This window comes from Panthera pardus, unplaced genomic scaffold, assembly GCF_024362965.1.
Source record: "Panthera pardus isolate Hobbes unplaced genomic scaffold, ASM2436296v1 HiC_scaffold_6, whole genome shotgun sequence".
Lineage (NCBI taxonomy): Eukaryota > Metazoa > Chordata > Mammalia > Carnivora > Felidae > Panthera > Panthera pardus.
The window spans coordinates 63132399-63159883 of NW_026526991.1; the positions used below are offsets into that span (position 1 = coordinate 63132399).

At 57.8% G+C, this 27485-nt stretch overlaps 2 protein-coding genes across 2 annotated transcripts; both read right to left on the reverse strand.

The window, feature by feature from the left end:
- Nucleotides 1–5529: 5529 nt before the first annotated feature.
- Nucleotides 5530–15030, reverse strand: NR4A1 (nuclear receptor subfamily 4 group A member 1). Its single transcript, XM_053894936.1, has 8 exons — nucleotides 14869–15030; nucleotides 10655–11084; nucleotides 10172–10619; nucleotides 9188–9320; nucleotides 8750–8901; nucleotides 8207–8409; nucleotides 7943–8121; nucleotides 5530–6363 (listed from the first exon to the last, which is right to left on the reverse strand). The coding sequence occupies exons 2-8, from the start codon at nucleotides 11080–11082 to the stop codon at nucleotides 6107–6109; spliced, it is 1800 nt and encodes a 599-aa protein (XP_053750911.1). The 5' UTR covers nucleotides 11083–11084; nucleotides 14869–15030; the 3' UTR covers nucleotides 5530–6106.
- A 5582-nt stretch (nucleotides 15031–20612) lies between these two features.
- On the reverse strand, nucleotides 20613–27481 carry LOC128774989 (class E basic helix-loop-helix protein 41-like). Its single transcript, XM_053895339.1, has 4 exons — nucleotides 27094–27481; nucleotides 23407–23528; nucleotides 21301–21407; nucleotides 20613–20797 (listed from the first exon to the last, which is right to left on the reverse strand). Exons 1-3 carry the CDS (start codon nucleotides 27479–27481, stop codon nucleotides 21312–21314), a joined length of 606 nt encoding a protein of 201 aa, XP_053751314.1. The 3' UTR covers nucleotides 20613–20797; nucleotides 21301–21311.
- Nucleotides 27482–27485: the final 4 nt, after the last annotated feature.

A 27485-nucleotide genomic window follows, 5' to 3' on the forward strand; every position in this document is an offset into this window, starting at 1 on the left:
GGACCAAGGGATACACCTGGGCAAAAGAACACAAGACATAGTATGAAAGAAGTGGCAGCCGTCTCTACCGGGACCAGAGGGGGCCAAGATTGAGACTACTGCTGTCAATCTCCGAGGGATGTCTGTGGGAGAGAAAGTGACACACTGAGAGTGGAGAAGAAGTCGAAGCACTGCTCTCGGCAAGGTGGGACACCAGAAGAAAAATGGAAAGGCTGCGCTCCAGAGAGCACAGGATAGCAATGTGAAGGGACAGGCAAGAAGGAGGGAGGGGTTCCAGAAAAAAGTGGAGCTACAGGGAATTATGGGAGGGGGGGCTTCCTGGAGAAGGGGAAACACAAAGGCTTGGGGAGAGAGGTCTCATTGAGAGCAGAGGGTGGAAACTGAGGCTTCTGAGGCAGGAGAGACAAAGACAGACAGAGCAGACTTCTCAGTCAGAGCCCAGCACCATGGCCAGCCAGGGAGCCGGGTGACTGGCTGAGGCCCTCGGAGCCAGGACGGCAGCAAAGGCCTGTGAAGGGCCCTTGAAGGCCAACCCAAGACCTTGGGAGTAAGCAGCTGGCTTTGCGCGGTGAGTGTGGCCTTGGATGGCCCCACCCCATTCTAGCATGTGCCCAGGGGAGAGCTGAGCCCTGAAGCTGGCCCTGCAGGCCACCCCCATTCGCTCCGGAGCTGACCCCAGTGGCGTCACAGGGAGTGACTCAAGCCCCAGCAACAACAATGAGTGGGACTGACGTCAGGCCGGGGGCTCCTGACGGTGCCTAGCCTGGCCGGGGTAGCCAGCACCCTGTCTGCTGACCCTGTAACCCTGGCCAGGCTGTGGGGCTGAGGAGAATCAGCTGTCGGACTTCTGACATCTGCCCCCTGGGATTCTGAGCAGGGGCTCCAACACCTCCCACCCCAACACCCCCTCCTCCGAGGCAGAGGAAATGGCTGGGCTTCCGACAGAGTGGCAAAGAGCGTGAGAAAGAGGCACCTCCCAGCTCCAACCTCATCAGGCAGCCTCTAGACCTGGCCCCGGCTCGGAGTTACCATGTCCGCAGCCTATTCTGGAGGCTGCGGGGATCTGTCCCTCGTGTTGCGGAAGGGCGGTGGGTGTCTTTCTCTGTGAAGGTCTCTGTGTTTGTCTCTCTGGCCAAGTTGGGGTGGGGATGGGGCTTTATTTCTGTGTCTGTCCTCAGGGGTAAGGGGCCTGTCATCTCTCTGTCCTGAAAGGTCTTTGCATCTGTCTCTTTGGGAGGCATGTGTGTATCTGTTCTTTGGGCCAGAGGATTCTGTGTGACTGTCTTTGCAAAAGGAGAGGGCTATTTACCGCCGCCCCCACCCCCAGTAAAGGGATCACTCTATGTACCCCCTGGTTTCTTGTCAGGCCAGGGGCATCTATCTATCCTCATGGTACCCCAGTTTACCTAGATTGGGGTCCAGTTCTCCAAGGCTGGGCTGGGTGGGGGCCTCGTCCCTCTGATGTGCCAGACCAGGAGGGCAGCTACAGTCAGCATGTTGCCTGCCTGGCTTGCAGCTGGGCACCGCTCCCTGCTAACACAGCATGAACCAGAACGGCGCCCCCACCCTTCCCCCGATGCCTCCCCTCCTGGCCCCGCTGGTGCCTCCAGGTGCCTGAGTAGGGGCGGGACAGTGCCAGTGCCTGGGTCAGACCTTGAGGAGGCCTCAAGTGGCCCCCCAGCCTGGCAGGATCAGGGCCCAGCAGGCGGCAGAGGGGAGCCAGGGTGGTAGGGAGAACAACGGGCACATGGGGTGGAGGAAAGGAGGCAGAAACCCAGGCCAAGGCCTCCAGGGCCCCCTAGTCCTCAGACCCACTCTGAGTCTAGCTGGGGACCCTGGAATGGGCCACCTGCCCTCGGAATGTCCCTGGCTGTGTGGGGAAGGAGATATTGGGGTGGGGGAGTGCTTTTGCTCAGCCTCGCACTAATTCCTTCCTGCCCTCATAACTGGAGCCTGGAGGTTTTAAAGTCCCACTCGCCAGCCTAGGCCTTACCGAAACAGCCCCTAACCTGGGGCCAGCCTGGAGCAGGGGTGAGGGCAGAGGTTTGGGGCTGGGCTCTGGCTGCTCCCCGGAGGACCGGGGAGGGGGGCGGTGGGGACGCTGCAAGGAAGGCCAGGCCTGGACAGGGCTGGAAGGTGGAGGCACAGAAGCTCACCCCATTAGCCTTATCTTCTGAGGAGGCCCAGTGGTTCTGAGGTCTCCACTGGCATCAGAGACTCTGGTGGGGGCTGGGGCCAGTTCAGATTTAAGCTAAAACTCCCTGGGGATCCCTAGGTAGGCCTGGCTCGTACAGAGGGACATGCCTAACACAGCTGCCTCAGGTCTGTGAAAGGACATCACTAACAACCTGCTGACTGTCCAGCCACCACACGCCGCCTCCCACCTCTGATGGGCTCTCACAGGCTCCCCTCCGCAGCCGCACAACAGCTACCTCACAGCTTGGCACACTGGACACTCGGAGCTGACCATGTGGCACAATACGCCTGGAGCACAGGGTGGTTGCCCGTGACCTTCAGAAGCTTCTCAGCTTCCTTGAGGCCAATGTTTTGCCACCTCCCTCCATAACCAAGTCCTGGTGACCAGAGCCCAGGGATGAAGCAGTTTCCTCCATTCCAGGCCCCAGAGGAGGGTCGTTAGGCACAGACTCTGGGGTATAGAGCACCCACTCAGATCCTAGACCTCAGAGCCACCCCAACCCCAGTCACAATGGCACTTCAGGGCTGGGGAGGGGGCCAGGGCCTCTGGGCACAGGGCCCAGCGTGGGTGGGGTGGGGGGAGACAGGGAGGCAGGCTTCCTGGGTCTCCATGTGAGGACAAACGGCAGGCTTTGAGGCCTCGGAAAATCCCGCCTGGGATTCCAGGCCCTGCCAGCGTCACTGCCTTTTGACTATTGTCCCCGTCGGAAATGGGCCCAGCCCCCGGCTAGCTGGGACAGAGCAGCCATTGTGAGGCCCCACCAGGCTCAATGCCCCCTTGTTTGCCCTCCCAGCCCCTAGCAAGACTCGGAGGCCAGTTCTTCCAGTTGCTCAGTGGAAAGAAAGGGCCTGCCTCCAGGCTCCAGCCCTTGGGCGGGGCAGGGTGGGGCAGGGCGGGGCTGGAGAAATCAGCCTCCCACCGTGCACCCCAATCCCCAGCCTTGGAAAGAAGCCACCGTCCCTGATGGAGTTTCTTTTCATTTACTAGGCCCTGGGCAGGGAGACCTAGCGGGTTAGCGGTTAGGTAGTTAGACACACCCTGCTCAGCCACTTCCAAGCCAAGTGACCTTGGCAAAGTCATTTCCTTTCCTCCTCTTTTGTAAAAGCAGCAGCTGTCTATCATTTCTTGGGTGTTTGCTTCACACCAGGCACTGTTTGAAACACTTTGCATGTATGCTTTAGTGTGATCGTTATAGTAACTTTATGAAATAGATACAATTACTTCCCCCTTTATAGCTGAAGGTACTAAGGCACAGAAAGGTTAAGTAACTTATCCAAACTTCTACAGCTAGGTAGGGCTGGAGCCAAGATTTAAAGCCAGGCAGTCCGGTTCCAGGTTCCTTGCTCTGTAGTACTTTGCTGCCCTCATAGGGTGGTAGTGAGGGCTAGAAATAACAAATATCATATGAAAAGAACTTAGTGGGTGATGGAACATTGTACGGGGTAGCTATTTTCACTTTGGGGCTTAGATATCTATACAGACCAAGATTCTCCATTGCCCGCCCCGTGCCCAACCCCTGCCGGTGTTCAAGCACCTAAGTGGCCCTTTTGCCTTCCTCCAAGGGCCTGCCTTGTGCTCCACATCTATCTTTGCTAAAGTCAGGGATATAGAAGAGAGTGACCCAAAGAGAGAAGAGTCAGTTCAGTCCCACAACTGGTGGGAGATTTCCCAGCAAGCTCTGCTCCCAACCGGAGTACTGCCCGACCCACCTTTCCACTGGGCAAACAGGAAAACCAAGGCTCAGGGAGGAAGAGGGGCTTTTCAGAGAGCAGCATGGAGTTGGAGGCAGGGCTAAGAATAAAATCAGATCTCTTCACTGAAACTGAACCCCCACCCCGCACCTTGCGAAGTGCTGTGCTTTAACAAAGGCTCACTCAGGGACTCGGGCGCAGGGTGCTAGGAACACATGCTTCCAGAAGTCCACCCACTGTTGGAGGTGGTGGTCACCATGCACAGAGCCAAGGGCTCCCCACCCCAACCACTTGTGGACTCTTCAGAAGGCCTGGGGCTGGACTGTCTTCCTGGATCCCAAGTGAGAGCATGTGGTTGAAGGCTTCTTGGGGAACCTGCAGGCTATGGCTAGAGCACTGGGAAAGGCACCTGATTCTAGCTTTGGAAGAAAAGCCCTATTTTGTATGACTTCTATCCACCCAGGGGCCCCAAAGGTGGAGAGTCAAGAGTCCTGGGGCAAGTGTTGTGAGAAACAGGTGTAAGGGGCATTGCTTTCAGGTCTCTTGCCAAGTCCTCGAGAAGGAATCAATGCAGCTAGACTGAGCTCAGTGAAGGGGGCTAGACGCTGCCAGCAACCTTGGGCCTCAGGTTGGGGTTGATCTAGGTTCATGTTTCTCAAAAAAGTGGCCCTGAGACCACTTGCATCACAAGCACTGTGGCTGCTTAGTGAAAGTGTAGATTTGTGGGCCCTACCCCTCACCAAATCTGAATTTATGACATAGATCCTAGGAATCTGGGAGCCCCTGGGTGGCTCAGTCAAGTGACCAACTTCGGCTCAGGTCATGATCTCATGGTTTTTGAGTTCAGGCCCTGAGTCAGGCTTTGTGCTGATGGCTCGGAGCCTGGAGCCTGCTTCAGATTCTGTGTCTCCTTCTCTTTCTCTGCCTCTCCCCTGCTTGGGCTCTCTCAAAAATAAATAAATGCACATTTAAAAAACTTAAAAAAAAAAAAAAAGCTCCTAGGAATCTTCATTTTAGGCCAGCTCTAAGCAACTGATGAGCTTGGGAGTTGGGAGGACCTCACAGCAGCACTTGGGCACAGGTAGGAACCCTCTTCTTACCAAGAGGGCAAGGGCCACCAGCAACCTGGATCTTCTTGCTAGGGCACTAGGCTGGGTCGGAGAAATGTCAAAAACACAGAGGGAAAACAACAGCTTGTACTCACAACAGCTAACGGCATCCCAGGCTGCCCTGTACCCAGCCCCCCACCCACGCTCCTGTAGCCCCAGCAGCAACATGAGGTTGGCTCTGCCCCTCATCCTGTTTTACACACATAGAAGCCAAATCAGAGACCACGCCCCGGGTGAGGAACTGACGGCCAGAGCCGTGCTCCCTCCCCTCAGCCAGTCAGACTCCACCACAGGCCCCCTCCACAAGGGCTCATCACAAGCTTTCCAAACCTCCCAAACCAGTCTGAGTGCTTTGTGTCACCATCCCAAGAAGCAGGTGCCATCATTATCTGTGTCTTACAAAAGAGTAAACTGAGGCCCGTTACCTCAGGTGGATAACGTCCGAGATTTATCCAGCCACTTCTGTCTCTTAAGTAATTACAGGGCACGTGTGGTGTCGCGGAGGACGTCAGAGAGACAGACGGGGTCCCAGTTTCAGCTACATGTCTATTTTTTATTCAATATATTAAATATATTAATCAGAAAAGTCACATACTATAAATCCAGGAAAATACACAAATATAAATGTCAGAATCTGTCATTTGTCTTCTTCCTAGAGTAAGTTTCTGTACATGTGGAAAAGAGGGCGAGGAGAGAGAGCAGGTGCAAGGAGGCGGGAAAGGGCTCGCCCAGGCTGGTGGGGGCCGCCGCTCCCTCCCGAACCCCCTCTCCCAACGCAGCCTCTTCCTTCCTGTATTTACAGCAGCATTCGGCTTATTTACAGCACAGCGGTGTGTGTTAAAAACGGTTTATCTTACAAAAACATGAAGGCCGGGGCTGGGCTAGGGGGTAAGACAAATAGTAGGGGTCACCCCCGTGAGTGCATCCCCCTCCCCCAGGGCGTCAGCTCCCTGCCAACCACCCAGAGCAAGTGGGGAGGCCGACCAGTCTGCAGCTCAAGGCCAGGCCAGGGTGGGGTTGCTCCGAGGGTCCGAGGGTCCGTGGGCTAAAGGCACGTGGGGTGGCGTAGGAGGGTGCACGCACGGTGCACGCGTGTTCCTGGGCTGGGGTCAGAAGGGCAGCGTGTCCATAAAGATCTTGTCGACGATGGGTGGAGGGGGCACCAGGTCCTCCAGCTTGAGGTAGAAGATGCGTTGCAGGCCCTGGGTGCACAGGGTCCGAAGCTCGGGCAGCTTGCCCAGCAGGCGTGACAGGCAGCTGGCTGGCTGGGGCTCGCCCGCCACGGCCGAGACGTGCTCCTTCAGGCAGCTGGCAATGCGGTTCTGAAGTTCCTCCACCCGCCGGGGCTCCTGCAGCCCGTGCCGGTCTGCGAGGAAGGCGAAGGCTTAGGGATTAGCTGTCCATCCAAGGCGCAGAGCCCTGCCCTGAGCCCTGGCCTCCCCCACTTGCCCCCTGCTCTAGACCTGTCGCCACTGACCATCCCCCACACTCCGCTGGCACCTCGCAAAAGCAAGTTCACGCGCAAGCCCCATTGGAAGTCTAGTGGTAGCCTCAGGAATACTCATTATCCTCATCTTCCAAATGACAAACTGAGGCCCAGAGAGGTTAAATGACTTGCCCAAGGTCACAAAAATGAAATAAAACCCTAACCGGATTTTCAGACGAGGCCAGTAGCTTTTTTGGCCGCCCCCCCCCTTCCCCCCCCCCACCGCCCCAGACGGTTCCAAGAAGCCCTGGAATTAAGCACTACGTTTTAGAGGCCACCTCCAGGGAAAGCTGGTTTCAAAACCACCACTCCTTCAGCCCAAAGTGCCTTGGATTCTGTCCTATATGGCTGGGCCCCCTGTGAAATTTAAGCGCAAAGGGGGATGGGGGCAGACTGGTGCTTTAGAAAGTAAGAAAAGAGGGGCGCCTGGGTGGCGCAGTCGGTTAAGCGTCCGACTTCAGCCAGGTCACGATCTCGCGGTCCGTGAGTTCGAGCCCCGCGTCAGGCTCTGGGCTGATGGCTCGGAGCCTGGAGCCTGTTTCCGATTCTGTGTCTCCCTCTCTCTCTGCCCCTCCCCCGTTCATGCTCTGTCTCTCTCTGTCTGTCCCAAAAATAAATAAAAAATGTTGAAAAAAAAAAAATTTAAAAAAAAAGAAAGTAAGAAAAGAGATCTGAAGACCTCCACATCTAACTCCAAAACATCCATCCCGAATAACCATACTTACACAAAGTAGACAACAAGCACACTTAATCTATGCTGATAGAAACCAGAGTAGTAGTTACCCTCAGGGGAGCAGATGACCACAGGGGACCCAAGACCCCTTGGGTAGTGACCACGTCTGCTTCCTGATCTAGGTAACGTTTACGTGAGTGTGCTTGGTACGTGAAAGTATGTCATTTGTGTGCCTTCCTGCACGTGACATAATTCAGGAAGATTTTATTTTTTTTATTTATTTTTTTTAACCTTTATTTATTTTTGAGACAGAGAGAGACAGAGCATGAGTCGGGGAGGGTCAGAGAGAGAGAGGGAGACACAGAATCCAAAGCAGGCTCCAGGCTCTGAGCTGTCAGCACAGAGCCCAACGTGGGGCTCGAACTCACAGACTGTGAGATCATGACCTGAGCCGAAGTCGGACGGTTAACCGACTGAGCCACCCAGGCGCCCCAGGAAGATTTTAAAAACAAACCAGAACCCTAGGCCATACACGATGACCTACACGAGTCTGCATCTTGGGTAGTACGGGATTAGTTCACAGACTGCCTTGGGCTCTGCCTCGGGCACAGCGGGGCCCGAACCCCGGCTCTGCCGCCCACCAGCTGGGTCGCTCTGAGCAAATGCTTGCCCCTCTCTGCATCTAGGTCCCCTCACTTCACCATGTGGGGGCCCACCAAGTGCCAGATGCTAGCCCACCCAGGGCCAGGCCCTCAAGCCCACCCCAGCTCCCCTCTGGCCACTCACCTGTGATGAGGACGAGTGCAGAGAGGCAGGCGAAGGCAGGGACGTCGACCACCAAGCCGTGCAGGGACCGAGAGAAGGCCAGGATGCTGTCGATCCAGTCGCCAAAGCCAGGGGCGCACTGGAGCCGGTGCAGCACCAGGCCTGAGCAGAAGATGAGTTTCCCCTCGGCAGGCTTGGACCTGGTGGGCAGGGACGCAGACGTTGGTCAGGGGGGCTTGAGGACAGGGCAGCAGAGGAGGAGCTGAGGGAGCAACGGCAACTCACCGGTAGGCCAGGCGGAGGATGAAGAGTTCCAGGAAGGCTGACTCTAGCAGCAGGTCCTGGTCGCCCGGGGACAGCTCAGCAAAGCCGGGGATCTTCTCGGCCCACTTGCGGATAACCTCCAGGGAACTCGAAAGCAGGTCATAGAACTGCTGCACATCCCCAGCATCTTCCTTCCCAAAGTGGGGCAGCACCAGCTCCTGGAACTGAGGGTGGTCCGGTGGGGTCAGCACCCCACGAAGGGCCCCGCACTGGGGCCACAACCACACACGGCCATGTCACGCACTCGGATGACGGCCAGATCCCGGGGGCGAGGGAGGAACTGTGATTCTGCCCGTGGTCCTACTCACCAATCCTCCCATGTTAACCCAGGGCTGAGGCTGCTGGAAGGAGCACATTTTTTTTCTAATTGGCGCCCACCCGAGGGGGTACATTTTTCCATCTGGTCAGCCCAAAAGGGGCTCCTCTTTTTTCAGTACGTCCAACTGGGGAGGGGCCTTATGCGGTGTTCACAAAGCCACTGAATGTGGAGTGGGCGGGGCTCACCTTGGAGTAATCCAGTTTGGCCGTGCTGGGCCCCGAGTCCAGGTGCGCCCTGACCAGGGAGGTGAGGAGATTGGCAGGAGAGGCATCTGGGGGCTGCTTGGGCTTTGAAGGGAGCCGCCCCCGCCGTCCCTTCAGGCTGTCTGTCCGGACAACTGCAGAGAAACGGGGAGGGCTGAGGAAGGGAGGAAGGGGTCCAGGGAAGGGACTCTCAGCCCAAGCTGTGCATGTCATGCTGGGAAGTACCCTGGAGTCTAAGGACCTAGAGCCCCTGAGACCCTACAGAGAGCACCCCTCCATGAGCCAGGCAGGTGGACCCGAGGTGCAGTGGAGATAAGCCATCTGTGGGGGCCCACCAGGACAGATGTCTGAGGACACTCTGTCTGCCTCACCCCACTCAGGCCTGCCTCTCTCTCCCACAAGCCCATCCCAGCCACCCACCTTCCTTCACCATGCCTACGGCCAGGCACTTCTGGAAGCGGCAGAACTGGCAGCGGTTTCGCCGCCGCCTCTTGTCCACAGGGCAGTCCTTGTTAGCCAGGCAGATGTACTTGGCGTTTTTCTGCACTGTGCGCTGGATGGGGGGGCAACACGGAACAGGCTGTCAGAGCCGGGCGGGGTGAAGGGGGGGGGGGGAGACCAGGGGAGGGGACCGTCCAGATCCTGCTGCCATCACAGACAAAAGCACTCTCTGTTCACAGCTATTTTTCTAACATTTGGGTGGCAGGGGAGGGAGAGATGGCGGGGGGGGGGGGGGGAGAGGAAGAAGAAAATCTTGGGGACACTGGGAGAGGTTTTTGCCTAAGGAGGGAGACCCCCCCCCCCCGCCAGGACACAAGATTAGGGGCCAGGGGTTTGGGGCTCCCAGGTAGCCCAGGTACCTGTACATGTAAATGTGCCTCCCTGGGGCAGACAAGAGAGAGTGGAGGAGGGATGGGGGGGTGGGGACGGGAAGCTGAGCAGGCACCCAGAGCTGGGACAAACACACAGCCTGTTCCCCAGTCCGCCCCCAGCCCTCAAGCATCAAGCCCTCTTCACAGATCCTTTTATCTCACGCCAGGAACATGAGTGCCCGGGGCCCCCATCCCACTAAGACCTTGAGTTGGGAGAGGACAGGCAGAGGAAACCAGAGGCTGGCCATTAGTACATGCCCTCCTGGGGGCACCCCTGCAGCCTGCACCCTCGCCCATATCTCACGGTCCCTTCACCCCTCCGCAGGCAGCCCCGATGGTGCACGAAGGTCCCAGCCCCCGGCCATCTGTGGGTCCCCAGGAGGGCAGCCCACCTGCAGATCAGACCCCTTCCTGAAGGGCACGATGGGTTGGGAAGAGAACCCCAGGGAGGCTACCGCACAGAGCCTACTGGGAAGAGAGACCAGCCTCGCCCGCTTCCCATAAAAAGCTGCACCCAGGGGCAGCCCAGTACCTTGAAGAAGCCCTTGCAGCCCTCGCAGGTGCGGACACCATAATGCTGGCACGAAGCATTGTCCCCACACACGGCACAGCGGCCCTCGCTTCCACCTGGAGCCCCGCTCCGGGCCTTGGCAGAGGGCACAGGTACATCCAGCATCCCTGGGCCATCCAGGTGTGGAGAAGTGGGCGCCAGGCCTGGGAAAGCCGCCGACATGGAATAACTCTCTCTCTCCCCCAGCTGGCAGGGGGCCTGTGTGGGGAATAGCTTCAAGGGGCTTTGGACAAGGCTGGGGCTGGGGCCGGCGGGGGGGCTGAAGGAAAAGAAGGCCGGTGGCTGGGGGTGCCCAGAAGCCTTGGGCAGCTGCTCTGTCCATGCCCGCAGGCCTTCATACGTCTGGCTGGGTGAGAAGGGGCCGAATGAGCCGTCCCAGGGAGACAGCTGGGGTGGCTGGAAGCTGGGTCCCAGGGAGACAGCTGGGGTGGCTGGAAGCTGGGCGTGGACGGTGACGGTGCTGAGCAGGGGCTGCCGTAGTAGTCGGAGCCACTGGAGGACAGGGTCTCATCCAGGGGGGCGCTCAACGGGCCAGGATAGCAGCCGTACACCTGGAAGTCCTCAAACTTGAAAGAAGCAGAGGCAGGGGAGGTGGCCGAGGATGAGGATGTGGAGGAGGCCGAAGAGGAGGCCGAGGAACATGGCTGGGCTGTTCCCGGCAGCTGGTAGAGGAAGGTGTCAAACTCCCCTGTGTAGCCATCCATGAAGGTGCTGAAGCTAGGCAGGGCAGTGGGGGCAGTGGGGGCTGCCTCAGGGCTGGCCAGGTCCATGGTGGGCTTGCTGAGCTCGGGGGTCAGGGGGTCGCTTGCCAGGTGGTCACGGGATCCTGGGCTCGGTGCTGGTGTCCCATATTGGGCTTGGATACAGGGCATCTCTGAAGAGGGGGGAGACCAAGATTGAGGAGGTGAGAGTCAGTGAAGGAAGTCTGAAGCCTGACCTCTAAATAAGTGTAGATCTCTAAGCAGCCAGGTGGCAGGAATCCCGGCCAGACACAGGACACTGAGGCGTTGGCACCATGGGCCACCACAGAACCCAGGAATCCTGGTCCCCGGCTGGAGTACCATCTCAACCCCCATGTCACAAAGTCCCCGGGCAGTGGCCCAGCAAGAGTGGGCTCAGTTGGAAAGCCAGCCACACCCCAGGCAGCCTGGGAACCCTAGGGAAGGCACCCAGCCAGCATTTCTCTGCTGGAACAGGGGGAGGCTGTGTTCCTCCAGCCCCCTGCCCTCCCGCATCGGGTAAGGCATGGGTGGGGGCTGGGAGAAGGGTGGGGAGGAGAGGCAGACAGGCAAAGCCTTACTTAGCCCATTCTCTGGGTGCAGAGATGTTGTTTCCCTAACCTGGCACTTCTGGGAATATTCCCAGACGCGGCCCAGCCTTTGCAAAACCCCCTCTCCTCCTCCCTGCACAGTGCCTGGGAAGGACATCCTCAAAATGGAAGAGGAGCTAGGAACGAAGGCCCAGCTGCCTAAGAAAGAGGCCTAAGCAGCCATGAGCCTGTCCCCCATCCCTGCCCCCACCCTACACATTGAACAAAGGCTGCAGCTCCCACGCGTACCCCAGTCCTGCCATCTGGGGATGGGCGCCCGCTCTGCGCTGCCTGGGATGCTCTCAAAAGCATAAAGGAAGGGAGCCCAGACCTCCTCACCCAGTTCCCCACTCCCTGGGGGATCAAGTAACCGGGCTCCAGACCTTTAAAGGCCAAATGCTAGTGGGAGGCCCAGTGGGGATAGGAGGGAGGAGAGAACAGCCCCCCTGGACTTCCAGGAGAAGGGACAGTCCCTAAGAAGAATTTTTCTGCTATCCCCAAAGCATTTCCCCTTGTTATTTTTATAAGAGAACACTCGGAGCCCAGCAGACTTGAGGTGGCTTTACAAGGAAGAGAAGGAGGCTGTCGGCGGGCAGATGGAAGACAGTCCGTCCTTGCCTGAGTCCCTCAACTAAGGGATGTCTATGCCCTGACGAACCCAGGAGCTCAGGCAAAGAGGGCTACACCCTCACTCCTGAGAAGCCTGAAGGAGCAGAGGAGATGGCACCATGTAGGGGGAATCTGTAAGCTTGCAGACTAACACAGAGAAGGCTCTGGGGCAGTTTGCCACCCACGTCCATGCCTGGGGTCTGCACAGCTCTGGCCCACCCAGTTAGGGTGGGTACGAAAGCAAACTGGAACAGAGAGGGCCACAATCAAGGAAACAGTGAGGGGGGCAAAGGCTGGCACCACTTCCTGGCCAAGAGCCCAGGGGAGTCCTCTGGTTATAGCCTTTCCCCCCACCTCCATGGGCCCTGGACAGGGCAGCTCCACCCCTGGCCTGTCACTCCCACAGCCAGCCCTGGCACCGAAGCCCCTTGGAGCTCTGGCACCGCCCACCCAGCGGTGCGCATCCACATGCACATATAGCACCTGCAGGATATAAGGGTGGCCACCTCTCCCTGCACTAAGACGGTCTAGGTAGGGATGGGTTTAGGGTGGCAGCCACACGGGGCTGGGCGTTCCAGCCTTATTCAAATCCTGTTTCTCCACCTGGACGTCCCACATCCGGAATCAACCCCCACCAACCTATAACCCCCCCATCTTTGTGCAGGTACTTAACTACACCAGATATGGACCTACATCTAGCCTCAGGGGGAGGCGGGGAAGCAGTCCCACAGGGAGGAGGAAGAGGCGGGGTTGAAGGAGGGAGCAGGGAGAATCCGGCTTCAGGCAGGTCCTGGCAACAATGTGGTTTGCACCTGTTTATGCTGAACAAGCTACAGGCTGCACCCTACCTGTATGATCCAACAGGGACTGGGGGAGGGGGGGTACAGATGTGATCAGCATGTGAGGCTAGGACGGTGAGTAGGGGGGATATCCTTCAGGTACCACACCAGAGATTCCAACGTTAGCAACTCCCACACAGGATCCCCCAAGGACCAATGTTTCCACATCTCCCCCCCCCCCCCCCCCCCCCCCCCCCCCCCCCCGCGCGCTCTCTCTCTCTCTCTCTCTCTCTCTCACACACACACACACACACACACACACACAAGCTCCAAGCTACAGCTAAAACAATCTTCCCTGTACTTCCAGAGATCCTGCCCCTAGGAAGACTCGTTTAGTCCAACACAAGCAGTACCCTCCGCAGTTCAGCCACCAATCCTGGCCATTTCCTTCAGCAATCCAGAAGTCTCCTGACACAGTTCAGGCAGCAACTTCGGGCTGGGGACCCTGGCAAACTAAGCCATGGCCTCTATGGTGTTAAGAAAACAACTAAGGGAATAGGGAAGGAGGTGAACAAGCGGGGAGGAAGAAGACCCTTTTAGAAATCCAATCCTGGCAGGAGTTGGATGGATCCCAGCAGTTAAAGCTCTGCGTATCTTTTCCTCTACTGTACTGAGACTCCATCAGCACCCCAGTCCAGGGCGCACTTTGCCACTTGGACACCCTGGAGGCTGAACTACAGCCAGCCTCCTACTAAACAAGTCCCCACTCCTGGCCCCGACTCTAACCCCCTGCGGTTTCCACCTTCCACCTTGCACGGACACTCCCCCCCCAACCCCCACCCCCACCCCCGGCCCAGCAGACTGAAGTCCGACCCGGGTCCTCATCCCATTCCAACCGGCCCCCTCCCACGTCAGAGTTGCACCCTACACCCGCCCTCCTGCATGCTGACCCTACAACATCCTTTCTGCCCGCGCGTACTCCCATCTCCTTCATGCAACACCCCTAATAACCAAAGCAGAGAGCGCTGCTGAGATGCACGCTCCTCGCGGGGGCACCTAACCGGCTGGCTCCTGCTCCCCTGCCCGGGACCGGCACCCCGAGTCGCAGTCTGGTCCCTCGTGCGCTCCGCGGTCCTGCACACTCCCCAAGTTCCGCAGTCTCTGCCACTGGGGCTCCCCGGCCCGGCCCGACCCTCCTCTAAGTGCTCCGTGACGCACGGAGAGGGGCGGGGGCGCCACTGACGCACGCGGCCCGGCGAGCTATGGCCATACAAGGGCGCGGGGGGCGGCGCGGTTCCGGCGGGAGGCGGCCAGGGGGAGGCGCGGGACGGGGAGCCCGAGGAGGCGGGGCGAGAGGGGGCCCTGGAATGTCTGCGCGCGTGACGCACGCGGGGTTCCATTGACGCAGGGAGCGCGGATTGTTTGATCTATAAATAGCCCCCTCGCGCCCGCTGGGCCGGCTAAAAATAGCTGCTCGCGGACTCCCGAGGCTCCCCCCGCCGGACCCAGGACCCGGCCCGGGTCCCCCAGGTCCGAAATAACCGGCCCAGAGGGCCAGAGCCCGAGAAGGGGGCGCTCTAGAGCCTCAGCCGCAGGGCTTCCCCGGACTAGGCTGTCCTCAGCCTCCGGCTGCCCCGGGGAGCCACGGCCGCGCCCGCTCCTCCGGCTCCCTCCACACCCGGCTCCGCCTTTGCACTCTCCCATCCCTTCCTGGAGGCCTGAGGCGCGGGGGGGGGGGGGGGGGGGGGGGGGGGGCACCCACTGCTGCAACTGGGCTGCTGGAGCAGGCAACTAAGGGACCCACCCCGGGCAACCTGAGCCCCCACTGAAGCCCAAGGCACAGCCAAGTGCACTTGACCCGTCTTCCCCAGCAGGGTCGATGGCCCGATGGCCGAAAGTTTGGCCCAGGGACATCAGAGCCCACCGCTTATTTCCGCCCCCTACTCTCCCATGCAAAGTACCTTCCAAGGGCAGGGGTTCGCCAGGCCCAAGATGGGCTGATAGGCTCCTCTCCACACGCTGAACTTGATTTCTCACCAGTCCCCTTCCCAGTCCCTTGCAGAGTGGGTGCACTATAGTTGGGAAATTACCGAATTTCAGAACCGGGTGGAGCCTGAGAAATCTTGTCAAATTTGTGGTGACTCTTCCCATTTTATAAATAAACAAGCTCAGAGAAATAATGGCACTTGCTCAAGGTCACACAGCGAGGTGGTGACACACTGGGGTGGAACCCGGGACCTCTGATAGCATCTCTAGGGGATTTTTCCACGACCTCCCCTGTCCATGACTCCCACCTCACCTCCAGCACCTGTGGAGAGAGCAGCTCTGACCTGCCCCATGGAGCAGGAAGGGACTGCCAGGGCTGTATCTGGACACAGACCACGCTGCAGCCACCGGAGACTTCTCTGGTCTGGCTGTCACCCTTCTACCCCCATTCTACCCCAGACCTGGGGAGGCCTGCACCTGCTAGGTCAGAGAGAGGGGAAGTAGGCCTAACGTTTACAAGGAGGAGAAATGCCCCCACCAACACTTGGGTCTCAGCCAGCCAGCCAGCCCCCTGTAAGTCAGTTTGAAGGGTTTCTGCTAACACTTTCACTGCGCCTTAGCCTTAGCCTGCTGGGGCAGCCCAACTCTCACCTCATCTGGTCATCCTACAGCACTTCCCCTACCCTTGAGCCACTTCCTGTTCCTCACCTCCCATCTCGGATTTCCCACGCCCTTGTCCCCTGCCCCCACTTCTGCCCACTCAAAGGTCCTGCCAGCATTTCAAACTTTACCCGTTGCAGGCGGAGCTCGTCGTCGCTGTACTCCGGGCCCACCACCCCATCTCTGCTCCTGATGCCCCACATGCAACTTCTCATTTTTTCTTGAAATTCTATTTTGGGACATCTCTTGGATCCCCTGTTTCTACTCCAACCACACGCAGCCCAGCCTCACTGGTGCACGAAGACAGCAGACCAGCTGAGTGAGGCCAGTGACCTCTGCTTCTCCTTGCCCACACCCAATAAGGAAACTGCCCCTTAACCAGCTTGTCTCCTCTTCCCAAATCCTCCTGCTCACCAGTGGAGTAGTCTTCCTGCAACACGGATCTCATTCAGTGATCCGGTCACAACCTACCGTAGCTCCCCCACCTCAGCATATAATCTCAATGTGGACCAGTCTTCAGAGAGCTCTGGTTTTCCCCAAACCATCTTCCAGAGACCCTTCAAGGCCACCCGGGTGAAGGTGAAGCGTGGGTAGAGTAATGCAAGGGGACCCATACAAGATCCCCATCCCACCTCAAGCCAAAGTTTTGTGTTCCTTTGTGTTGGGCTCTTGCATAGGGTTTGCTTGGAAAAAAGAGATTCCACAGGAAAAGGAGGGGGGGGGGGGACTTTAAAACTGCTAATATAATTCACATCCTCCCATTTTACAGATTAGGACCCAAGAGTTCCCAGAGGAGCTGCACCTTGCTCAGAAGTGCACGGCAAGTTTGGGTTGGTGAAGCCAGTCCCAGGCACATCAAGTGCTGGCTTGCCACCTAGCCTGTCACCCCAACCTGGAATGCCTCCCTCCACCCCAACAGGGCCTTCCTCAAAAACTAAAAACAATTTGGGGCACCTGGGAAGCTCAGTCAGTTGAGCGACTGGTTTTGGCTCAGGTCATGATCTCGTGGTTTGTGAGTCTGAGCCCCACATCGGGTTCTGTGCTAACAGCTCAGAGCCTGGAGTCTGCTTCAGATTCTGTGTCTCCCTCTCTCTGCCTCTCCCATGCTCATGCCCTGTCTCTGTCTCTCAATAATAAGTAAACGTTAAAAAAAAATTTAAAAAAAAAAACAACTTTAATGTTAGCAAAAGATGATTAGCCAAGTCAATGTTCACCTAAACAGGTGTATTAGCTGCAGCTTGACCAATCTGTACTCAAGCCCAGCCTTACCAGTCCTCTGCAAGCTGAGCCAGCCTTGAGCCCTGGCACCTCCCTGTCCTCCCCACCACTTTCCATTTGTGAAACGCAACACAGACCCATCCCTACCCTGGGGGGGTAGGGATCAGTCCACCCAGGAGCCTCAGGGAACTGAGTGTGGTGAGGAGCTGCCCCAGGCCCTGGACTACATCTCCAAATCTCATCATTTAGCCTCCAGATGTGTGCCTGCAGCCCAGGCCCCACTTCCCCAGGGCCCCAATAATGGAGGGGAAGACAACCGCAGCCGCCATTTGGCCACGCATGTGGAGGCAAGGATGCCAGGGGGTCTGAATCTACTATGCACTGAAAGTAAGTAAATAAGGAGAAAAAGGCAGAGTCCCTCTGTGGGAACACAGCCAGGACCACCCATTCAGGCACCCATGTGGAGCATCAAGCTTAAGGCACAGGGGAGAGGGAAGAGGGGCTTGGGGACCCCAGACCTCATCCTTGCTGGCCAGAGGCCCTCCAGGGAGGGTATCCTGGGGCTCTGAGGAGGGTAGAATCTAAGGTGGAACTCTGGGGAAAGGCATACTTCATGCAGACTTTGGGAGGCCTAGAGCATAAGCTGGTCCCAGGCTCCCAAGGGATCCCCAAATCCAGTCCCCAAGAGCAAGGTCAGAGTGAGCAGCCCCTTATGGGAGAAGGGGTGGAATGGGAGGGGGAGGGGTAACGATGAAGGAAAGATATCCAAAACTACAGGCGAGGACCAAAAGGTCCAAAACTACAGGCGAGGACCAGAAGGTAAAGCAGGACCACGATAACAACACAGGAAGCGCAGGGAGAGAAGAGGTCATGTTGGGAATGAGACAACAGTCCGCACGGGGCTCCCACAGCATGGCCTGGCTCAGCCCACCAATCTGCCCTCATTACCCACCACCACCACTCTCCACTGCTCCCATAAAGGACCTTGGGCTAAACTTCCCACCACTCAGTGGGCATAGTGCCCCTCTTCCTCCCTTCTGCTCTGATCCTGCTCGTCCCCCAAGACTTCTGGCCATTGCCCTCCCCCTGCCTAACTCTTAATGCTAAGCACCTTCTCATAGGTCAAGGGAGTCATGGGGAGTACCAACCAAGGGTCAGACCTCGGTCCACGGCACTTCACGTGGATTCCTCCACTAAACCCTCCACTCAACCGTCCAGGTTTAGAATCGTGACCCAAATTTTATAAACGAGGAAATGGAAGTTGGGGGGACAAGACTCAAATGCAAGTCAAGGAACTCCCAGTTTGGGGCTGGACCCAATGCCTTTGACTCTGAACTGCGAAGACTGTGGCTTTGGACCTTGATTGTTCTAAGTATACCACAGAACCAGGTGCGCGCGCACACACACACACATACACACACACAGCCTGTAAACTGAAAACAGCAGTTCCTATGGGCAGGGGGCGGGGGTGTCTTTGGTGGGACTGGATGAAGTCCGGCTCCCAATCTCACAACAATCACACAGGTCTGTTCGCTGTGAAAAAGTCATCAAACTACATACTCTCAAGGTTTCACACCCATGATTTGTGCACTTTTCTGCATGTACATTTTCAAAAACAAAAAGTTTATTTTAAAAATAACCACCCCTACTCAGTCGGTTGAGCGTCCGACTTCGGCTCAGGTCATGATCTCGCAGTTTGTGGGTTCGAGCCCTGCATCGGGCTCTGCGTTGACAGCTGGGAGCCTAGAGCCTGCTTCGGATTCTGTGTCTCCTTCTCTCTCTGCCCCTCCCCTACTCATGCTCTGTCTCTCTCTCTGTCTCTCTCTCTCTCAAAAATAAATAAATGTAAACAAAAAAAATTTTTTTTTTTAAATAACCACCCCTAAATGGGAGAGACTTATTTATCAAAGGGACACAGATGCCCCTGCAATTTACCGAGTACACATTCATTCAAGTGTGTGTTACTGAAATCAGAGAAACAGTGGCTGCTTCTCATTATATATTGGTTCTACCGACTGCTCAGGGCACCGCTACAGTTAGAAGAGGTTACAATGTCTAGCATTAGAAAGGGATCTCCACACAGTGTGTTTTCTGTCGACCCAGCAGGTTTTCTGAAACACTCACTAGGCTCTGGCCCCTCCTAGTCAAATCTTATGGGGCCTGGGGACTTATGTGCTGACTCACCCCCTCCTTCACCTGTGTGTGAACATGAGGGGAAGGCCCTGTCTCCCTGACCTTGGCAGGGGGTAGCCTTCATGCATCTTTAATAGTAACTGGCCCAGGGCAGGCCCCAAACGGGCAGCCGATGTCCACCATCGTTCATCGGCCAGGAAGGTTGGTGTCAGTTTGGGTAAACGGGGGATGGAAAAAGTAGAAGTATACAGCCCCTTTCCCACACTGCCCCCCACCCCCAGCCTTGGGCTGCGCCACCCCTCCCCACCCCCCAGCAGAGGGCAGGAGCTTGTCCTACTTTCTTCAAGACCATCACCACCCACATACCTCCACACCCTTCCCGAGCGGTGGGCAGAGGGAGTGAGCTTTGCCTCCTCTCGCTGAGAAGTGGCCACGAGAGCTTCCCCTCTTCAGCCCCAGGACCTACTGCCAGCCCTGACCTAGCCACTTCCTTTTCCTGCCTTGGCAATGGGTAGGGGGATTTGTGCCGTGGGCACAGAAGCAGTGCCTGCTGCCCCAGGGGGCTTCTGGGAACTGGGGGGTGCAGGGTGAGGCCCTGGCGCCTGGTCTCCCGGCCCTTACCCAGGCCCTGCCACGACCATGCATGTTGTTACCTCTGAACAGAGCCCGCCAAGGATGTGAGCAGGTAAGCCACGGTCTGCCACCTCTCACCCCAGCCCCCAGCAGGGACAAAAGATGGAGCGACTCTTAGAGGCATCTGTGACCAGGAGCCAGCAAGCCTGATGTCTCACCTGGGGCCAGTCCCTCGCCCTCTCCAAGACTGTTCTTCATCTGCCCAGTGTAGACAACATCACGCTCTGGGGCCGTGAGAACTCAGTTCATTAAGGGAAGGGAGAAGCACAACAGTGAAATGGAGCACTGCCTGAGGCCCTAGACTCTAGGAACCTGCAGTAGGATCCTGGGGTGGGGGGCAGGCAGGGAAAGGAGATATAAGGGTCTTCAGCTGGACTGGGGAGCCAGCACCCCCTTCTTCAAGAATTAGAGAACAGTAACCCCATCCACACCTCTCCCCCTCCACGGCTGAGTGAAAGAAAATGAGAGTGTGCCCAGAGATGGGGCTCTACCTAGCACCAGGAAGATTTCAGACTCTGCATGCAGCAAGTGCTCAATTAATACTCTGGAGGAAAGCTTGTGAGTTAAGGAGGTCAGACCTCTCTCCACAGAGGCTATCTTTAGTCCAGTGACTTCTCGACCCTCACCTCCTTCTCAGGCTAGGAGGAATTAACATACAGCACAAAAAAAGAAGATCGGACTTTGGGAAGAAGAGCCAGACAGTGCTGGAAAAACGCAGAGAAGATCGTGGAGTGCCTTCGGGAAAGGTCGGCCCACGCCTCATCTGCGCCCTCCCCAAGCCTCCTTCCGTGCCCCTCAGTCTGCTCAGCTCCTGGCCAGCTCCTCTCCTCCACCCTTGGAGGGGCTCCCACCACCTTGCAGAACATCACCACCCACCAAATTCTCCTGCCCCTGCCCAAGGTCTCCACCCAGCCTCCTTGGGCAAAATTTCAAATTCCAAAATAAAAACCCTCTGATAACGAGCCCCAGCCGGAAAGACTGATGCATTTTCCTATTGTTAAAGTATTTTTAGTCACAGGCTCTGGATTCATTTAGAGACTCACGTTCAGAAAGGGGGGGGGGGGGATTCTTTTTTTTTTTTTTTTTTTTTTTTTGAGAACTGAGAAGGAAGGCACAAGAGCCTCCCACGTAAGGAGCTGCCACTTCTTCCAGGCCGGGCTGCAGCCCCTGGCCCGGGGCCCGGGGAGCGTGTTTGTGGCAAGATGGTTGGCGCAGTTGCCAGACCTCGTTCCAGCCGTGCTTCGCAGGCACCAAGACCAGCTGGGAGGCCAAGAAAGGAGAGCGGGGCAGGGGCTGAGGGCTCAGGGAAGCTGAGCCCCCCCCAACCCCGTCCCAACCAGTTGTGGCAGGGAGGTGGGGACCCTACTCAGGGACCAATGCCGAGGTTCCCCGATGGACACCTAGCTCATTCCAGTGTCCCTCCCCAGCCCGAGCAGACCAGTGCCTCACCCAGGCTGGGTCAACAGGAGAGGAGGACTGAGATCGTGCTGGAAGTCTCCAAGGAAGGAGAGAGACAGAAGCAGCACCTGTCTATTTCCACACCTCCCAGTGCCGGGTCACGGCGTGCTCCCAAGTACAGCTCCCACCACCATCCAACTCAGGTCAAGCTTTACTCTTACTCCTCGGGAAGGCCTGCCACCCTTGCTTCCTCCTTCACACCCCTCCTCTCAGGGCCGAAGAAACTGCAGTGTAGATCGTCACAATGGAAAGAGACCCAAACAGCCCAGCTCCCGTGCCTCAGTTTCCCCATCCCTACGACTCACCAGCTATCTCTTCACGATCTGCTTAGACTCTCAGAGGTCCTGGACAACTGCACCAGGCGAGAATCCTGGGGTTGGTTAGGGGCTCTTCCTGGCGGCCTCAGGGAGCCCTGCGGGAAGAGACGGGACTGCCCAGTCAGCCCGGCCTGCCCGGCCAAGGCTATGCACCAGCTGAGCGGACTTAGGACGTGGAGCTGTCTCCAAGCCAGCTTGTCCTCCTCTGTTTATATAGCCGAAACCAGAGCCGGCCTCTGGGGACAGAGGGAGCTGCCTCGGGGCCCTCTTGGCTGAAGCCTGACTTTGGCCCAGGTCAGCAAGAGCCCAAAATAGTCAGCTGACGGGAGCCCCGGCTGTGAGCGTGACCCTGGGCCCATGCCCGGGCCTGGCAGACAGGTGCCCACGTCACAAGACCAGCGGCTCTAGCACTCATGGGGCCCTGGCTGGCAGCCCCTCAGGGTGGCCCTGGCATTGTATACGGCATGGGGGTTCCACCCAGTCACCACCATCACCCCGACAACAAGGTGAACATGAGGAATTCTGCCCATGGGGGCCGCTCTGTACCCACGGGAAGGCCAGGCGCTCAGGAGGCGGTCTGAGCTGATGGTAGAGGTGGGGGCCGGGTTGGGGGAAGCCATCTGGCCCGCTGCTGTCATCATCACTCACGTGCCTCCCCGGTCCAGATCCCTGGCTGACCAGGGACACCTGCCTCTCCCACTTACAGTAATTCCTCTCCCTGCCCCCAGCCCAAGGTTGGTGGCACAGAGCCTGCAGCCAGTAGACGGCCAGGTGCACACCCAGCTCAGCCTCTGGAACAGGAGGCCCTGCTTCCTAGGGCTTCCCCTCCTTCCACCCAGGCTCAGGCCGGACACCTCCTCCTCCCCTGTCGCAGCCACCTCTGTGGGACTCCCTGTGCCCTGAACACCAACTCCACATGAGGCAACAGTGTTTGGGGGGTTGGGGGAGATATGAAACCAGCTCCTACTTCATCCAGGGATCCCTCAAGGCCTGAAGGGGGCTGTGGCCTGGAGATAGCCCCCTGTTCTGGGGAAGGAAGAAGGGCATCACAGATCCCTGGCTGGGGTGCCAGGCTGAATTTCAGGTCTCCCAAGTAAACATGGTAACCAGGCCCATGGTGCCCTTGGAGCCATCCTAGTATCTGAGATCCCCAGGGAAAGGCCTGATGGAAATTTCATTCCCACACTCCATTCTTCACCCCTAGATCTGCTTGTACCTTCTCCAGAAGTGTCCTCAGGCAAGGAAAGTAGGTCCTCCACCAGCCGACCAGACCTCTGGGCTCGCCCAGACTCCAGGAGACCTTGATTCTAAGTTTGGCTCTATATGCCCTCACTATAGGATCTTGAAAAGTCGCTTCTCACCTCCGTGACTCCATTTCTTCATCCATAAGGGGAGGAGGTGAACTAGATGGCCTAGAATCCCTCTGGCCATGGCCACAAGTCTGAGATTTTCCCCCTTGGGGATGCTGTGTGAATAGCGGAGGGCCTGTCCTTGCCCTTTGCCAGTAAGATCTTCCCCATTCATAGAAGCACCTTCCCATACCAGACCCCACAGGCCTGCCATACAGGCCTGCCATAGTAGGAAGGGTGTGGTCATCCCCTTTTGCGGGGGAGATGATCCCAGCCTTCCCTTTGTGCATTCCAGTGTGCATGCCCTAGAAACAAGCCAGCTTCCCATCCCCCATGCCTGCCCCACCCCCCAACCCCCATGCTCCTGGCCCGGCCTTGAGCTGGCCAATCCCACCCCATCAGCTTCCGGGAACCAGACACGTGTTGCCTTGGCAACGGCGGCCATCTACCCACATCCCTGCCCCTCTCCTCCCACACCAGCCCATGCCCCCCAGGCCCAGAGTCCCGCAGCCTATCCTGCTGAGAAAGCTAGGCTTCCCCCTTCCCCACCCCCACATTGCCCCCATCACTGAAGAAATCAGATCTCCCCAAGCAGAGCAGAACCTCACCCGCCACCTCTGCAGGGCTTCCCCCTCCATCCCCCAAACCACATCCACTTAGGGCAGCTCCACACCCACCTCTGTCCCCCAACCTCACCTGCTTGAAGGCCCCAGGGGTGTACAAAGGACAACAGTAGAGCACTTACCAATCTGGATGAACCAACAGACCTCAGACAACACTCAACCATCCCTTGTGCCTTCAGGGCCTGGCAGGCGGAGCTGGGATGCCTGAGAGGGGCCAGGGCTGGCCTCTGTCCATGGTGGAAGCCTATGGAGGGAGAGTCCGTGTGAGTGAGGAATAACCAGCCAGCAGGGACACTCCCTGGAGGCAGCACAGCCAGGAAACACAGGAGTGGGAATAGAGGCAGGACCCGGGCCGTGAGAGCTGACAAGCCAGCCCAAGGATTTTCCTGGGCTGGGCATCAGAACCTGGGGGCACACACCCTAGGCAAACAGCTCTTGGGGATGTGAGGTGTGACCAGGAACAGCTGACATTGTGTGGGACATCTCAGGACCATGGGGACACATGCCAGCACCCAGCCCCTCAGCCTTATGCCTCACTCCTGGATTGGGGTGGGGGGTGGCTTTAGTCCAGCACTCAGCCCTGATGTGCACAAAAGGGCACTTCGTAGGCAGAGAAAAGAGAGCTATTGTGAGGATAGAGTAGAATAACCTCTCTCTCCTTAAGGGGCTCCAACTTGGCCCCCAAAGCCTCAGACAACCCCACAGGGCAGGGGCTCCCTCACTCCATCTCCAGGCAGCCAGCCTTCCAACCAGAGCAGTGGGGACTCCCAGGAAATATTCTGTGAAGGCACTCCAGTCCCCAGACAGGAAGGCCCAGCCTGGAGCAAAGAGGTTAAGGGCCCAGATGCCAGATCCCAGATGCCTGTGTTCAAATCATGGCTCTATCACTTATGATCTTGGGCAGGTTACATAACCTCTCTGTGCCTCCTGTTCAACTGTGAGAATGACACTCCGTAGTTGTCTCTGATATTAACAACCACAAGGCTATCACAGAGCTTAAAATGAGTTCATACGTGTACAGGACATAGAACAATGCTGGATACATATACACATGTATGTGCTATCACTGTTGGGAAAAATCAGACGAGGACGAATCAAAGCCAGCCCCAGACTCTGCTTCCTACTCCAAGCCACTTCTGGGCACCTGGCCTCCACTTCCAGAGCCAACGGTGAGTACCACCCTTCCAGCCTCTTTAAGCTCTCGCCTGCCCCCTCACTGGTGCCAAAGCCTCCTTCAACCAGGGTACCCCAGACCCCACTTCTTTTTCCGCCCTAATTCAGCTTTCTCCTCTCTCAACTGAGTCCCAGAGTGAGAGTAGGACCAGGTGCTTCAGGCCAAGATGAGGTCTGGGAGAAAGGAAGTAAATGTCTCCATGATGGGAGGTGGACGGAGTAAGGAGGAGGAGGGCCCAGAGGGTGGGCAATGGGCTTCCTGGCCTTCCTGACCTCTGCCCCAGGGTCCACGGGCTAAAAGGAGCTACTCTGGACCATGGTACTCAGATTCTCCTCTTACAGAGCTACTAGAACTCCCATGTTCCTGTGGGTAATGGAGACCAGGCTGCAGGAAAGAGAGGGGGGCAGTTTAGAAATCTGGAGGGCTTCCAACCCCATACTGAAAGCAAAATCAGGCTTAAAATCAGGCAGTGAGCCACGAGCCACAGAAGGTCCAAGAAGGAGCAAACCAACATCTCTGGACCCCAGGAGGTTCCTCTGGGGGAACAGATCAAAGTCCATTACACTCAACACAGAGCAGAGGGCAAACCTCTGAGTATGCCATAGGACTGGGCAGGTGTGGAGAAGAGAGGGATGTCCCCTTAAGGGAGTGGGAGCATCAGGCCACACCGCAGGACCCAGCCCTTGCTCCCCCTCCTTGCTGTGCTCTAAGCACCTGGACTTTCTTTCCCCAGTCAGGGCCTTTGCACTGGCTGCCTCCTCTTCCAGGAAAGTCACTGCCCCGGTATGTCTGCCCCTTGTCACCAGTCAGGTTTCCAGTCCCATTCCATCTCCTTGGAGAGCCTCCACCCCCACCCTCACCGCATTAACCTGTTCGTATTATCACCATAGGGCTAATGCTGTTCATCTGTTCACGTGTCTGTCTTGATCGCCGCAGTCTGCAGTCTCCAAAACAGAGCTCAGCACTAGTAGGTACTCGGTAAGTATTTGTGGAATGCTGGAGAAAAGGACTCACACAGGCCTGCACCAGAACTGGGCTGGGAGAATGGGCCAGCTAGCTTGGAAGGAGGTGAGGAGAACACTGTCGCTAAGGAACTGTCCTTTCCACTTGAGGGCGGATCCAAAGTCTGAGGGCTCTTCCCAATGCTGAGCTACAACCTGGACTCCAAGAGCCCCAGCCCTGGATCCCAGCTCTGCCCGGGCCCATCCAAAACCTCCTTCTCCTCCTTCCTATCAAGTATTTCAGTCTGCTAACTCAACTCCTCCTTGCCCCCAGGACACGGCTGACACACCAAGCAGTGCATTGGCCAAGTCCCCACCCAGAAATGGGCACATTGCTCATTATCAACAAGAACAATGGCAGACAATATTTACTGAACACCATGTGCTAGATATATCACTAAGCCTTTTACATGCATTTTCTCATTTCAGCCTCCTCACTACGAGGAGGAGATTATTGTAGGGAACATTTTACCAGTGGAGAAACTAAGGCACAGAAATGTCAAGTAACTTGCCAAAGGTCACACAGCTAGGAAGTGGCAAAACTGGGATTAGAAAGAATCCAGGGAGCCCAACCAGCGAGCCCAGGGCCAGGCATCCGTCTTCCCGCCTTGGGATTCCTCTGGTGGGTAGAGAGAGGCTTTAGATTGCACAAAGCAGTTTGGCAGCCAACATCGGAAAGCAAGTGAGAAGCTCCCGGCCCTGGGTTGCTGGGCCTTAGAGCCCGGTGCTAGGCCTGAACCCCTGAGCTCATTTTTTTCACTCCAGCACAGGCCCCAACATTTATAATCAGTCCTGTTCATCTTGTCAGTCTTGGGCCATCCTGCAGCCTGGCTGCCATCATTCCGAATCTTGATTTTATCTTGCTGTGCACTTGTCATTCCCCTCAGCCCTAGGGCTTTCCAGTCAGCCGGCTCCCCTTTTAAGTCTCCATCCCTCGCTGATCTAAACATTCACTTGAAGTGGGTGTCGGACCACTGCTGTAGCCGCCACTGGAGGCCCTGCCCGGGCTGTTATCAGCCCTCTAATCGATCGGCACCCTTTGGGCACAACGGTTGCTTAGCCACCTACCTCTGCCCAGTCTTCCTTTTCCCTCGGCATGCCGAGAACTCTAGCCCCCCAACCAAATGAAGCCTCCACCGTAAGCCATTGTAAATGCCACTTCTGCACCACTTCTAATCCCAGGTCCTGGCGCCTGACTCGAGGAGACCCTCTCCGGCCTCGATTTCTTTACTCGGTCCCACAAAGGGGCCGCCCCGGGCATTTCTGGTCCCGGTCCCTCCCCTCCCGAACTCCTGGAACCCATTCCCCGCAGCCGGGGGCGGGGAGGGGGGGGGATTGGAAGGAATTTCTTCGGCCCGGCCATCTCCAGCGCCCCTCACGGGCCAAACCCCACCCTTGGCGGGCCAGGGAGAAAAAGCGTTGGCCGCCGCACTCGGGGGGGGGGAGGGGGGGGGGCTGAGTCTGGGTCAGCAGGTTCCGCAGGGAATCCAGTCCCTCCCCGCCCCACACTCCCACGATCCCCAGCAGGACTCCCAGCGTGGCTCCCAGGCCACTCCACCGCATAGGCGGAGACCCCATTCTTCCCGGGCAGCTCCCGGAGACCCCCTCACCGCTCCCCACCCGGGCCCCCTCACCTGGCCGGTCGAGCTCTGCTCGCCTCTGCACCCCCGCCTTCCGGGGTCGCGCACCGGCCAGCGGGGAGCTGCTCCGCACCGCAAGGCGCAGGGGCGCCCATGCCTGGAGGCCGGGGGGTCGCGGGCGCCGCGCGGGGCCCCCTACCAGTTCCGCGGCCGCCGCTGCGAGCTCCTGCAGCCACGCGGCCGCGGCTCCGCGCCCCCCACCCCGGGAAGCCCCCCGCCCCGCAGTTCCGGCCGCTGCCGCGCCCCCCGCCCCCGCAGCCCGCGGCCGCCAGCGCAGCCTTCCCGGCCCCGGGCGCGCCTCCCCCGGTGGGCGGGCGGGGACCGTGACGCGCGCCCACTGACGTCTCCGGAATCCCGGCGGCGGCGGCCGACGCAGCCTCATCAAT

Coding starts and splice junctions, on each gene's coding strand:
- NR4A1 (XM_053894936.1), bottom strand. CDS start 11,082: ATGCCCTGTATCCAAGCCCAATATGGGACACCAGCACCGAGCCCAGGA. Junction 8,122..8,206: donor ATCCTCCGCCTGGCCTACCG/GTGAGTTGCCGT, acceptor CCTGCCCACCAG/GTCCAAGCCTGCCGAGGGGA. Junction 6,364..7,942: donor TGCACTCGTCCTCATCACAG/GTGAGTGGCCAG, acceptor CCTTCCTCGCAG/ACCGGCACGGGCTGCAGGAG.
- LOC128774989 (XM_053895339.1), bottom strand. CDS start 27,481: ATGAGGCTGCGTCGGCCGCCGCCGCCGGGATTCCGGAGACGTCAGTGG. Junction 23,529..27,093: donor AGCAGAGCTCGACCGGCCAG/GTGAGGGGGCCC, acceptor CTCCCTCCATAG/GCTTCCACCATGGACAGAGG. Junction 21,408..23,406: donor CTGTTGGTTCATCCAGATTG/GTAAGTGCTCTA, acceptor CTCTTCCCGCAG/GGCTCCCTGAGGCCGCCAGG.